This window comes from Callithrix jacchus, chromosome 14 (genome assembly GCF_049354715.1).
Source record: "Callithrix jacchus isolate 240 chromosome 14, calJac240_pri, whole genome shotgun sequence".
Lineage (NCBI taxonomy): Eukaryota > Metazoa > Chordata > Mammalia > Primates > Cebidae > Callithrix > Callithrix jacchus.
In genome coordinates, this window is record NC_133515.1 from 6,745,556 (window position 1) to 6,757,015 (window position 11,460).

Genomic DNA, 11,460 nt, shown 5'->3' on the forward strand with positions numbered 1-11,460 from the left:
TTTCCGACTTTCTTCAGCTTCCCGTTCAGCTGCTGGCCCAGTAGGCAACTGTGAGGCCCTGAGGAGCATGGCCGCGGGTCACACTGCGCGTTCAAGAGCCGCCTCCACAGTTGCTGGCTAAATAATAGTCTTGGTCTTTGCTTTCTCCTCTGTGAAATGGGAACAATACATGTACCCACTTCAGGAGAGTACGTGAGGGAATTGATGTAAAATGTTGAGTTAGAGCTCAATTATTATTATTGCTGGCTTTTTTTGCCTGATTATAACGAAAATGTGGCATTCCAACCAGAAAGTCTTTCACGAAAGGCCAATGCCATATGCTGCGTCTGGCCCTGGATGTGTCACGTTCCTGATACCTGTCCAGGGAGTTGGTGGGAATAATGGGGCCGGACTCATTCAACTTGAGGTTTGCTGGGATTCCTGCGTGCACCCAGGCTGCAGAGGACACAGTATGGTGCTGGTCTCATCAGCTGTGGCCTGTGCCCCTCAGGAGCAGCATCAGCATCTTTGAGCGCCTCACACCCCAGTGGCCCTAAACACCCATCACCTCAGCCTGGGGATTCCCATTTGTACAGCTGGGCCTTCTTCCATCCAAACTGTTCCAAGGCATACTCTGCTATTTTGACCCTCTGTTTAATAAATAAGTAGATGAAAAGGTAACTTAGAAGCAGTTACTCCCGGTCCCTTTCAGACCTCCCCGGTGTGAACTCAGTCTCTTTCCCCTCCTCTGTGCTTGCTCTGGTTTCATGGATGGCCAGGAGGTGATACACCGGTGATTTGAATCCTGACATTTTTATCCACTGTGAGGACAGAGGCAATTTGCCATAAGCTTTCTGGTCAGTCTCACAGTGTTCCATAGAGCAGGTGTGCCTTGATTGATTAGTTCTTGCATATTTATGCAATTTATGGAGGTCTGTATTATAAATAATACCATGATACAAACTTTTTTACGCAAAAAAGCAAAAAACTTTTCCTTTGTTTAAGGCTATGTCCTTAGGATATCCTTTCAGCAATAAAATTACCAGGTCAAAACCTTGTAGTTTTTGTTTTATTTATTTTTTGGGCTGGGCACAGTGGCTTACGCCTGTAATCCCAGCAATTTGGAGGCCAAGGCAGGCAGATCACGAGGTCAAGAGATAGAGACCATCCTGGCCAACATGGTGAAACCCTGTCTCTACTAAAAATACAAAAATTAGCTAGGTGTGGTGGCATGCGCCTGTATCCCAGCTACTCAGAGGCTGAGGCAGAAGAATTGCTTGAACCCGGGAGGTGGAGGTTGCAGGGAGCTGAGATTGCGCCACTGCACTCTGGCCTGGCGACAGAGTGAGATTCTATCTGGAAAAAAAAAAGTAAGGTAGCTTATTGGGAAAATAGAAAAGTCTTGAGAAAATTAAAAAGCATCATAAGTTCATCCATCAGAGACAAAATGTATTTTGGTGAATTTTTTCTAGGACTTCTGTTTTTTGGGTTGTTTCAACAGATACATTCTTTCTCTGTCACCCAGGCTGGAGATCAGTGGTATAATCTCTCCAAGAAAGCTGCAGCCTCAGCTTCTTGGGCTCAAGCGATCCTCCCACCTCAGCCTCCCAAGTAGCTGGGACTACAAGCAGGTGCCACCATGCTGGGCTAATGTTTTTAAAAACACTTCTTGTAGAGATGGGGGTCTCACTGTGTTGTCCAGGATGGTCTCAAACTCATAGGCTCCTCCCACTTCAGCCTCTCAAAGCACTGCGATTATAGGGATGAGTCACTACACCTGGCCGGACCTCTAATCTTAATAGATCATGTCACTAATTTGTTTTTGTTTTTGTTTTTGTTTTTCTTTTTGAGATGGAGTCTTGCTTCAACACCCAGGCCTGAGTGCCGTGGTGTTATCTCGGCTCACTGCAACCTCTGCTTCCCGGGTTCAAGTGACTCTCCTGCCTCAGCTTCCCAAGTAGCTCGGACTACAGTCGTACACTACCATGCCCAGCTTTTTTTTTTTTTGAGATGGAGTCTCACCCTGTCGCCCAGGCTGGAGTGCAGTGGTGCAATCTTGGCTCACTGCAGCTTCTGCCTCCTAGGTTCAAGTGATTCTCCTGCCTCAGTCTCCCAAGTAGCTGGGATTACAGGTGCATACCACCATGCCTGGCTAATTTTTTGTATCTTTAGTAGAGATGGGGTTTCACCATGTTGGCCAGGCTGATCTCGAACTCCTGACCTCATGGTCCACCCGTCTCGGCCTCCCAAAGTGCTGGGATTATAGGCATGAGCCATCAAACCTGGCCAAATTTTGTATTTTTAGTAGAGATAGGGTTTCGCCATGTTGGCCAGACTGGTCTTGAACTCCTGACCTCGGGTGATCCGCCCTCTTAGGTCTCTCAAAGTGCTGGGATTATAACTGTGAGCCACCTTACCTGGCCCATGTCACTGATTTGTGTTGGTTTTAAATTCAGTTTCTTGGCCAGGCTTGGTGGCTCATTCCTGTAATCCTAGCACTTTGGGAGGCTGAGGCAGGAGGATCACTTGAGCCCAGGAGTTTGAGACCAGCCTGGGTAACATAGTTAGACCCTTTCTCTTGTAAAAATAAAATAAATTCAGTCCTGTTTCTATAATGTTAGGAAGCATTAATTAAAAGCATTCCATTATTCAGATAGCTAATATGAAGTACTAAGTAATACCCCTCATATTTCTGCTTTTTCAAAAACTTAATCAGAGGTGTTACTCATTAGATACTTGCACACAATCCTCTTATGATCCTCTAAATATTTCCTGTTCCATGGGAATACCACAACCTCATCATAGAATAGCCAGACTATAGTCTGCTAGCTTTATATATAAAAATCAAAGCTTTACTTAAGCACGAAGAGTATTACTCAGTTCACTCTCAGTTAAAAATTATATCTGTCATTGAGTCACTAGATTCAGTATGTTTGTTCTGTTCACTTGGCAATTTATTAGAATGGCTAACTTGGTAACTTAGTAGTTAACTAAGCAAATCAGCTTAGTCTGTTTCCTGTTTGTTTAAAAGGATCTTGCATGCCTTCTCAATTAACTTCTTTGTGCATTTCATGGTTTCCTAAGTGTTCTCAAAAACAAGTTAATGATATACAGTAATGTACATCATTTGAAAAAGCAGTTTCTTTTTCAAAATAAGATGTACATTCCTTCCTTATTCGAGATTGTTACTACCATTTCCCAGTAGGGCAGCCTGTGCTTCCTCTAGTTGCCAGAAGAGGTGTGTACCACCTCCACCCAACTCTGCCTCATGAGAGGGGAGAAGCGCCTGCTACCCCCTGCCAGGCCAGGCTGGCTGGGATGCAGGTGGCAGTGAGTAGGACTGTGTTTCATGCTGAGTAGATTAAGTGCAGAACATACTTTTGACTCCATAAAAGCATTGTCTTTTTTTTGGAAACAATGTAGTGGTCCAATCTTGGCTCATTACAACCTAGCCTCCCAGGCTCAGGTGATGCTCCCACCTCAGCCACCCAAGGAGCTGGGGCCACAGGCAAGAGCCACCATGCCTGGCTAATTTTTGTATTTTTTGTAGAGATGGGGTTTTGCTGTATTGCCCCCAGTCTGGTCTTGAACTCTGGCTCAAGCAGTCTGCCTCCCAAAAGTGCTAGGATTACAGGTGTGAGCCACTTTGCCCAGCCCCCCATAAGAGCATTTTAAGATGTGACAGGGCATCTTATGTGACGGGTTGTGTATTCACAATGTGAGAGTGCAAACTATACATTCTTCATTTCAATACATATTTTTTATGTGAAGTATGCAGTTTATGTCATTTGACACAACCTGGTATTGAGACAAGGATGGCAGTTTGCTTGGGTATTTTTTTTTTTTTTTTTTTGAGATGGAGTCTCACTCTGTCACCCATCCTGGAGTGCAGTGGGGCAAGCTTGGCTCACTGCAACCTCCACCTCCCAGGTTCAAGTGATTCTCCTGCCTTAACCTCCCAAGTAGCTGGGATTCCAGGTGTTTCCTACCATGCCCAGCTAATTTCTGTATTTTTAGTAGAGACAGGGTTTCACCATGTTGGCCAGCCTGGTCTCAAACTTTTGACCTCAAGTGATCTTCCTGCCTTAGCCTCCCAAAGTGCTAGGATTACAAATGTGAGACACCGCTCCTGGCCTAAGGATGGCAGTTTGTCTGTCCTGCTAAGATGATTATTGTGTTGCTCTTGACTGATTGGTTGTTGTGGGAAATTAGAGATTTTGTAGCCATAAACTTTGTGTCTGTGGTTTTTCTTTTCTGTTTGGTTGATGTGTTTTTGTAGACTTTTTACTACTTGCACAACAGTTCTAAACAGACTAATTCATTGCTTTAATCAGGTCACGCCTTCTGCAGTCAGCCCTTCTACATGCTTCTGTTTGTCCCTAAGAATGATTTCCTGTTCCTGGGTGGGGTGACCTTGGGCTTCCACTGGGTGAGGTCAGACAAGAGGGTGAGAGTAGGCACCAGGGTGGCCTTTGGCATGACAACCTCTGCTCTCCCTGCAGACCGTTCCCCAGCCCACCCGACCCCACTCAGCCGCTCAGCCTCCCTCAGTTACCCAGACCGCACGGACATCTCGACTGCATCAACCTTGGCAGGCAGCAGCAACCAGTTTGGCAGCGCTCTCCTGGGACAGTACATCTCCGACTTCAGCGTCCGGGCACTCGTGGACCTGCAGTACATCAAGGTGATTGCCCTATGGCCCTGTCTGGGCAGTGCCATCTTCTGCTCAAAAATCAGCTACTTCTTTCATCCACCAACCCAGTATGGTGGGCCCAGGCTGGAGTGCAGTGGTATCTTTTTCTTCCGGAGACAGGGTCTTGTTCTGTCGCCCAGGCTGGAGTGCAGTGGTGTGATCAGAGCCCACTGTAGCCCTGAACTCTTGGGCTCAAGCAATCCTCCCACCACAGTCTCCTGAGTAGCTGGGACTAAAGGTGTGCATGTGGTTTCATTGCTGTTTTTTTTTTTTTTTTAAGACAAAGTCTCTCTCTTGTTCCCCAGGCTGGAGTGCAAGGCATGATCTCGGCTCAGCAACCTCCACCTCCCAGGTTCAAGCAATTCTCCTGCCTTAGCCTCCTGAGTAGCTGGGATTACAGGCACGTGCCACCACGCCTGGCTAATTTTCTTTGTATTTTTAGTAGAGATGGGGTTTCACTATGTTGGCCAGGATGGTCTTGAACTCCTGACCTTAGGTAATCCTATCCTCCTGTCTCAGCCTCCCAAAGCTGGGATTACAGGTGTGAGCTACCATGCTCGGGTAGAGCTTTTGTTTTTTTTTTTTTCTTCTAGAGATAGGATCTCACTGTGTTGCCTGAGCTGGCTTGAAACTCCTAGGCTCAAGCGATCTGCCCATCTCAGCCTCCCAAAGTGCTAGGATTACAGGTGTGAGCCGCTGCGCACAGCCCTGAGATGCTTTTTCCTCGTTTGTACATCTTGTTCTTTGTAAGGGCTTCCAGAGACCCTGACTGGCTATGTCCTCTCTCGACTCACAGCCTCAATCCTTGCCTTATATCCCTAGGCCTGGAGATAGGGTCTGCCTCCCTGCCCCCTCTGCATGAACTCATCCCTTCCTCCCGCAGATCACTCGGCAGCAGTACCAGAACGGGCTGCTGGCCTCTCGCATGGAAAACAGCCCTCAGTTTCCCATAGACGGGTGCACCGCCCATATGGAGAACTTGGTGGAGAAGTCTGAGCTGCCTGTGGTGGACGAGACCACAACCCTTCTCAATGAGCGTAACTCCTTGCTGCACAAAGCATCCCATGAGAGTGCCATCTGACAGGAGGGCCCGGGGCCCCCTGCCCACCCTGCGGGGGCCTCCCCAGTGGGCCCACATGAAAAGAGGGAACCTATTAGTCCAGAAAGGATTCGGATAGATAGCCTGTCTGACTGAGAATCCAGATGGCCCCCAGCCTGTAGGGGATCTGGCCTCTGCCAGGGACCTCTGAATAGCTCTGAGGTAGCACTATCCAGCCCTGGATTGGTGGGGCAGTCAGCCAGCTACCATGAGCAAAGGCTGTTTTTTACTGAGAGAATTTCTAAACTAGGCTCATCGCTCTTCTTTTTAAATATCATTTTGGGAAGGGAAGACAGGGTTAAGGAACTTTATTTTTTTTTTTTTAATTTTTTTTTCCAAAAAACGATAAAAGAGGAAGGGTTTCTTGCCCCAGGAAGCAATGGCCATAATCTGCTCCCAGCCATAACCTTCCAGCTTATGTCCCTAATCCAGGGAGCTCTCCCTTCTGCTGCCACCTCCTCCTCCTCCTCCTCCTCCAGAGGTGGTATCCCAGCACCTGCCAGAGGAGGCTCGTCTCTTGGGAGGAAGACAGCTCTTCATAGGAAGCAAAGAACCAAATAGTGGGGAGATCAGCTACCTGGGCACCTGTGCTGTAGCTCATCTGATGATTCTGAGGCCAAGTGCTCCTGGGTAGCTGTGATCAGGGACACAACCCAAGCTATGGAGAGGAGCACATCTGCTTTCAACCACTGTACCCAGAAAGCTCCTAGAACTCTGCCGACAGCCTCTCCTGCTGAGTCGGGACTCGGCTGAGGACACATCCCCACCCTGCCTCCCATCTGGCCCTTTGGACAACTGCCCCTTTGTGATGAGGCTGGCTCAAGTGTTAGGCAGGGTCTTAGGCCTTTGATTGTTCACCCCTGCTCTACAGGCCCTGACCTCACTTTTACCAAAGTTGCCCCTTGGCGGGAGGGCATCTATGTTGGAGGTGACTTGTCTGGGTTCTTCCCTTTGGTTCTGGGCGGAGCTGTCATCGGCATCTGCGTTGTTAGCAGTCAGTACCACCCTGCCCCATAATGAGTGAGTCAAGGCTCACTTGCTGACTGATGCCTTTTTCCCAGACTCCTCCTTTTGAATCCCCAAGCCCCAGTCCCTCTTGGGGGTGGGGACAAAAGGTCATGTTGGAAGCCACCGAAGCAGGTTCTTTATGCCCTTTCCTCTGTGGCCAGCCAGGCTTACCTGGCCTTATCTATCCACTTATGGAACCTCAGGAGAGGAGGGATCCTCCTGAAGGCATGCACCTGGTAGCCCCGCTTTCTCACATGTGTGATCCTAGCATGAGAGGTCGTCCTGCCCTTGCTGAAGTTAGCAGTACTGTACCAAGGGTTCTGCCCCCATGTGAATTCCTGCCCCGGCACCTCTTCCCTGGGGCTGAATCAGGCGCTACTGCAGACCTCCAGGTTTCCCAGAGGCAGGGAGGCTGTGGGACCAAGGTCCACATCGGCCCTTCCACTGGGTGCAGCAGGAGCTGGGGCCCAAGAGCCAGGCAGGTGAGACTCTGCAGGCCTTCCGCCTGAGTATCATTTATTCACTCCTTTCCTCACCCCAAGTGCCCTGCTCTCCAGGTGCCTAGAGAATCCTAACTCTTAGGACCAGGGATTGTCTTGCACCAAGTATGCCCACCCCTGGCCAGTCTGAGGTCTCCTAGCCATAGAACTGACTCCTGGAAGCCAGGAGAGAAGGTGGTGACACCCATGGGTTCTCAACTGTAAGGAAAAAAGACACCAGACCTTTGTTCCCTACTGGGGAAAAGCCCTTAGTCTTCTACAGGAGCAGCTTGCTCCCAAATCCTTTCGGAAGCCGGCAGAGCTGTATTCCTGACAGCCCTGCCAGGTGGAGCAAAAGACATTGGTGGGGGTATGTGAAGCAAAAGGGGCAGGTGCACACATACCTCCACCTAACTTCTGTGCACATGGTTACCATGAACTGGCTGGTACTCCTCCTCTTCCCTGGCCCACTGATAATCCCTTCTCACAGAGGGTCATCATTATTTCCAAATATTGTTGGTCTGATGACTTCCTCTTCCCAGTGCAATTTTTCACTTTCTATTTCAACCTCTGGTTCCTGGGATGAGCCGTACCCTGGAACTGGCCCATGCGATGTGTCTTCTGTGTAAGGGAGACCTTTGCAAATGCCATCCAAATGGGTAGGCAGGTCACAGCTGCCGTATTTATTTTGCATAAGATTTTAATTTGTATATTTTTGTGATTTATTTTGGCGTTATGAGTTTGACTCTCGGGGAGTTTTGTTGTTATGACTCTTGTGTCTTTTGTCACAAAACAATGATAATATTTGCTAAACGATATATGGAATTTATTTTTGATTGGTAATAAAAAATGAAATATGTATAAGTCCTGGTGAGTCTACAACTTGCCTGTTTGAATTCTGTCAGTATTAAGTATGTTGTCGAGATAAAAGTGGCTGTGGCTGCCTGGCTCTTGTGATGAGGTGAGGGGCGATGAAGGATTGTAAGACCATTCAGCAGTGAAATGCAGTCAGAAATGCAATTTCTAAAATATAGTCAAGGCTGTCGTCACGAGAGTAAGAGGGTCGTGGCTGCTGGCAGACATACAGGACAGATGTGCTCAGCTGCCATAAGCATGAGTCCTGTGAAACAGATCCCATAGGCTTCTTGGCTTGTGAGTACTGGAAGGGCAGTGGACTTCAGCAAATTGCCCCTCCTCCCTACCCACGGGACTGAGAGAAGCTTGAACCAAAAGTCTAAGTATATTGTTTTATAACATGCAGCTGCCTTTTCGTCCACACCTACAGGCTGGTTGTAGTTTCAAAGTTAGAGTGTTCATCCCTGAAGAACCTGACTGAGTTACTCACTACACCCACTCTCAAAGTTGCAGCTCTGCAGGGGACTCTATGGTGCTGTCTAGGTGCTGCAGGCTCACTTGTACAATGGAATGTACTGAGGCCAGGGACTCCAAGCATGCAAAGGTTAATGTAGTAGACAAACTGGGGGCATGCTTGAAAAAAGGGAGGCATCTGGGTAGACAACACAGAAAAGAAGATATTCCAGATAAAAGAGATACACATGCAAACGTGTGTGTGTAGGGCAAGATTTGTGAATTATCTTCATCTGTTCCACATACTTAAACACCTATTGCATTCCAGGTACTATAACCCCTGTGTGAATTTAGTGAAGAACCTCCCTCTGACCCTAAAGGGGACAGTCACAGCTTTTTGACTTGTATCCCCTACCTGGGACACATCCTCTAAGTTTTGATGAGACTCACCCCTTATTTAAGCCTCAGTTCAAATCCCATCTCCTTGAGAAGCCCTCTCTGATTAGCCCATCTCAGTCAGCATCGCCCCAGCATCTGTCTTTTTATCTTGCCTTTTTCCCTCCATAGCACTTACTACCAGGTATTAAAATATAGACGGGTATTTTTTGTTGTCCTTGCACTAGAATCTAGCCCCACAAGGGTAGGGACTTAATTTTATTCCCACTACAGTTCCAACACTAGAACAGTACCTGGTACACTGCAGGGACTCAATGCAGGAAATACTTGTTGAATGAATAAATGAATATGTTACAATAGGTGATGTACCTCGATGACGTGGGGAGAGCACATAGCTCCGTAGTCAAGAGGGTCAAGGAAGATCACTTGGAGGGAGTAGCATATGAGCTAAGGCTTGAGAGATAAGCAGGAATTAGCCAATGGGTTTAAAACTCAAGAATAAATTTTTAGCTCTAACATGGAAATATCTTGATCCGAAAGACCAATAAGGAAAATGGCCCAGGGAGGACCAACAATGGCCTGAAGGTTAAGTGGCTGTGTCTCCACTGTTGCTAACCAGGGGTGGAGTAAACAATGGCACAGCCACAGAAGCTGGCAAAGGACTGTTGAGGCCTCTACTGCAAATGGAAAACCACTCCAGGAGCAGCTCTGCATGTCCCATACTGGGTTTTTTGTCAGTATCTTTTGGTACTGACAATTTAAATGACCACTTACGTTTTCCAAGTTTGAGCCAATTGTTCTTTCACCTGAAGCTTTACTCCCAGAAAGTAAGTTATAGGTTGGTTGTTTTCCAAGGAAGCCTGAGACAAGGAAAAAGTAACATGTCAAAGGTGAGGGCCCTGTCTTTAAATCCATGGGGAGCTGTTCCCGGCTTTCCTTTGGAACTGTTCTTTGGTAGTGAAGGACTTTTCAAGCACAGGACTCATTTCAAGCATGTCATCCATTCTATTTCAATGTCAGCATTTTATCTTGACTTGGAGACAGAAGTGAGAACTAAAGGAGCTGAATCTATTATAACGTTTGCACTTTTTTTTTTTTCTATAAAGGAGGGATGATGATCCAGTGGAAAGGCCCAGTAATGTCTTTATTGCTTCTGCTGTAGGCTTAGTATGTAATCTGCAAAGGTAAGGTAAACTGAAAGGGCACAGAACATCATCTGCACCGAGATGCCATTGGCCTAGTCACAGTTCTGAGTTTACAATGCAGAAGAAACACTATTACCATCTTTTAAAAAGTTTTTTTGCACTGCCTTTTTCCTTTGGTCATTCACCACCAGCTTATTCATTTTTTTTGCATGTGAAACACAACATGTTTTACTAGTGGCCACAATGTGTATACTTTTTTTAAATTGTTATTTTCATGACATAGCAAATTGTTTCTATGGAATCCTTATAAAGGTCATTTAAAATGACATGTGCAGTAAGTCAGTCTTCTTGTGCTAGGAAATTAAAAAATATATATATAGAGAAAAATACAAAAATCACTGAACCTGAACACCTATAGGGAAGTTTTGTTAGCAGTTGGTCTATTTTCTTTCAGTCACACAGAGATCATATCTAACGGGTAAAGAACATTCCATACTGTCAACAGACCATACTGTCTTCTAAAATCGCTTCAGCAGTGAGGATCCTCTCCAATAGATCTTGTTAGTCCTGAGGAATTATTCTCCCAGTGGTGAGTTGTGAGAAGTGGAATCACCAAATGAATTTCTGACAGAACTGACCCCTTCTTGTGTGGCTGGGATGCTGACCTGGGTGTTAGGCCGGTCGCGCCGGAACCCAGCACCCATGCTGAGTCTTTCTGAGCTCCACTCTTCTCCTGTAAGAGATTAATAACTGAGGTAGCTGTCCAGATCCAAGGCGGTAGTGATTTTATGTGTCTGCGTATTTATCACGGAGTTCGCGGCGGGAACGCGGGGACTGTCCCACGTCCCCAGACCTTTAGTAGGGTGCGGCGCGATAAGCATCTTCCATAAACCTTAACCTCCCTGTCGCTCAGTCACTGGTTCTTATTTCAGCCCTCTTAGCCACGTAGGTCGGCGGGTTAAAAACCTTTCTGGTACCTGGAGGCCTTTCCTAAGAAAACGCACATCTCTTGCACATTTAAGTCTCCGTCTGGTCTGCAACTTGAGATGCGTCAGGACCCGAGGTTCATCCGAGCTGCCGCTCCGTTCCCGAGCCGGGGACTTGCCAGAACACTGGCCTCACCTCCCGGCGCGGCGGGCGGCCTCGGGAGACGGCCTCGGGAGGAGTGGGATTCCGGGTGCCCCGCGCAAGCCAAGGACTGCCAGACTCGGGAGGCCCTGCCCACCGCGCTGCGGCCTCCGGGCCACCGCCACCCCGCGCATCGCCAGCTGCGGCAGGACCCAGCGGGGCCCAAAGCCTCACGCCCCCGGACCGCCCCTGGCCGCAGCTTGTTTACTCCCCGACGCAGGCTAG

The 11,460-nt window shown here is 47.7% G+C and overlaps 1 protein-coding gene and 1 long non-coding RNA gene across 5 annotated transcripts in view; one reads left to right on the forward strand and one right to left on the reverse strand.

The window, feature by feature from the left end:
- CNNM4 (cyclin and CBS domain divalent metal cation transport mediator 4) overlaps nucleotides 1-8,122 on the forward strand; it is a 57,699-nt gene extending 49,577 nt beyond the window's left edge. For 2 of the 4 annotated variants that reach the window (XM_035271604.3, XM_008980080.4), the window contains 2 exons: nucleotides 4,482-4,663; nucleotides 5,556-8,122. In XM_035271604.3, coding sequence (XP_035127495.1) covers nucleotides 4,482-4,663; nucleotides 5,556-5,753 — 380 coding nt within the window. In that variant the 3' untranslated portion in view covers nucleotides 5,754-8,122. Of the gene's footprint in view, nucleotides 1-17; nucleotides 218-4,481; nucleotides 4,664-4,977 lie in introns of those variants that run through there. The other 2 variants (XM_054244521.2, XM_035271607.3) reach the window with 2 other exon arrangements.
- A 2,408-nt stretch (nucleotides 8,123-10,530) lies between these two features.
- Nucleotides 10,531-11,432, reverse strand: LOC144579220 (uncharacterized). The gene is made up of 2 exons (XR_013526313.1): nucleotides 11,085-11,432; nucleotides 10,531-10,840 (listed from the first exon to the last, which is right to left on the reverse strand). It is a non-coding gene; the product is annotated as an uncharacterized LOC144579220 (long non-coding RNA).
- Nucleotides 11,433-11,460: the final 28 nt, after the last annotated feature.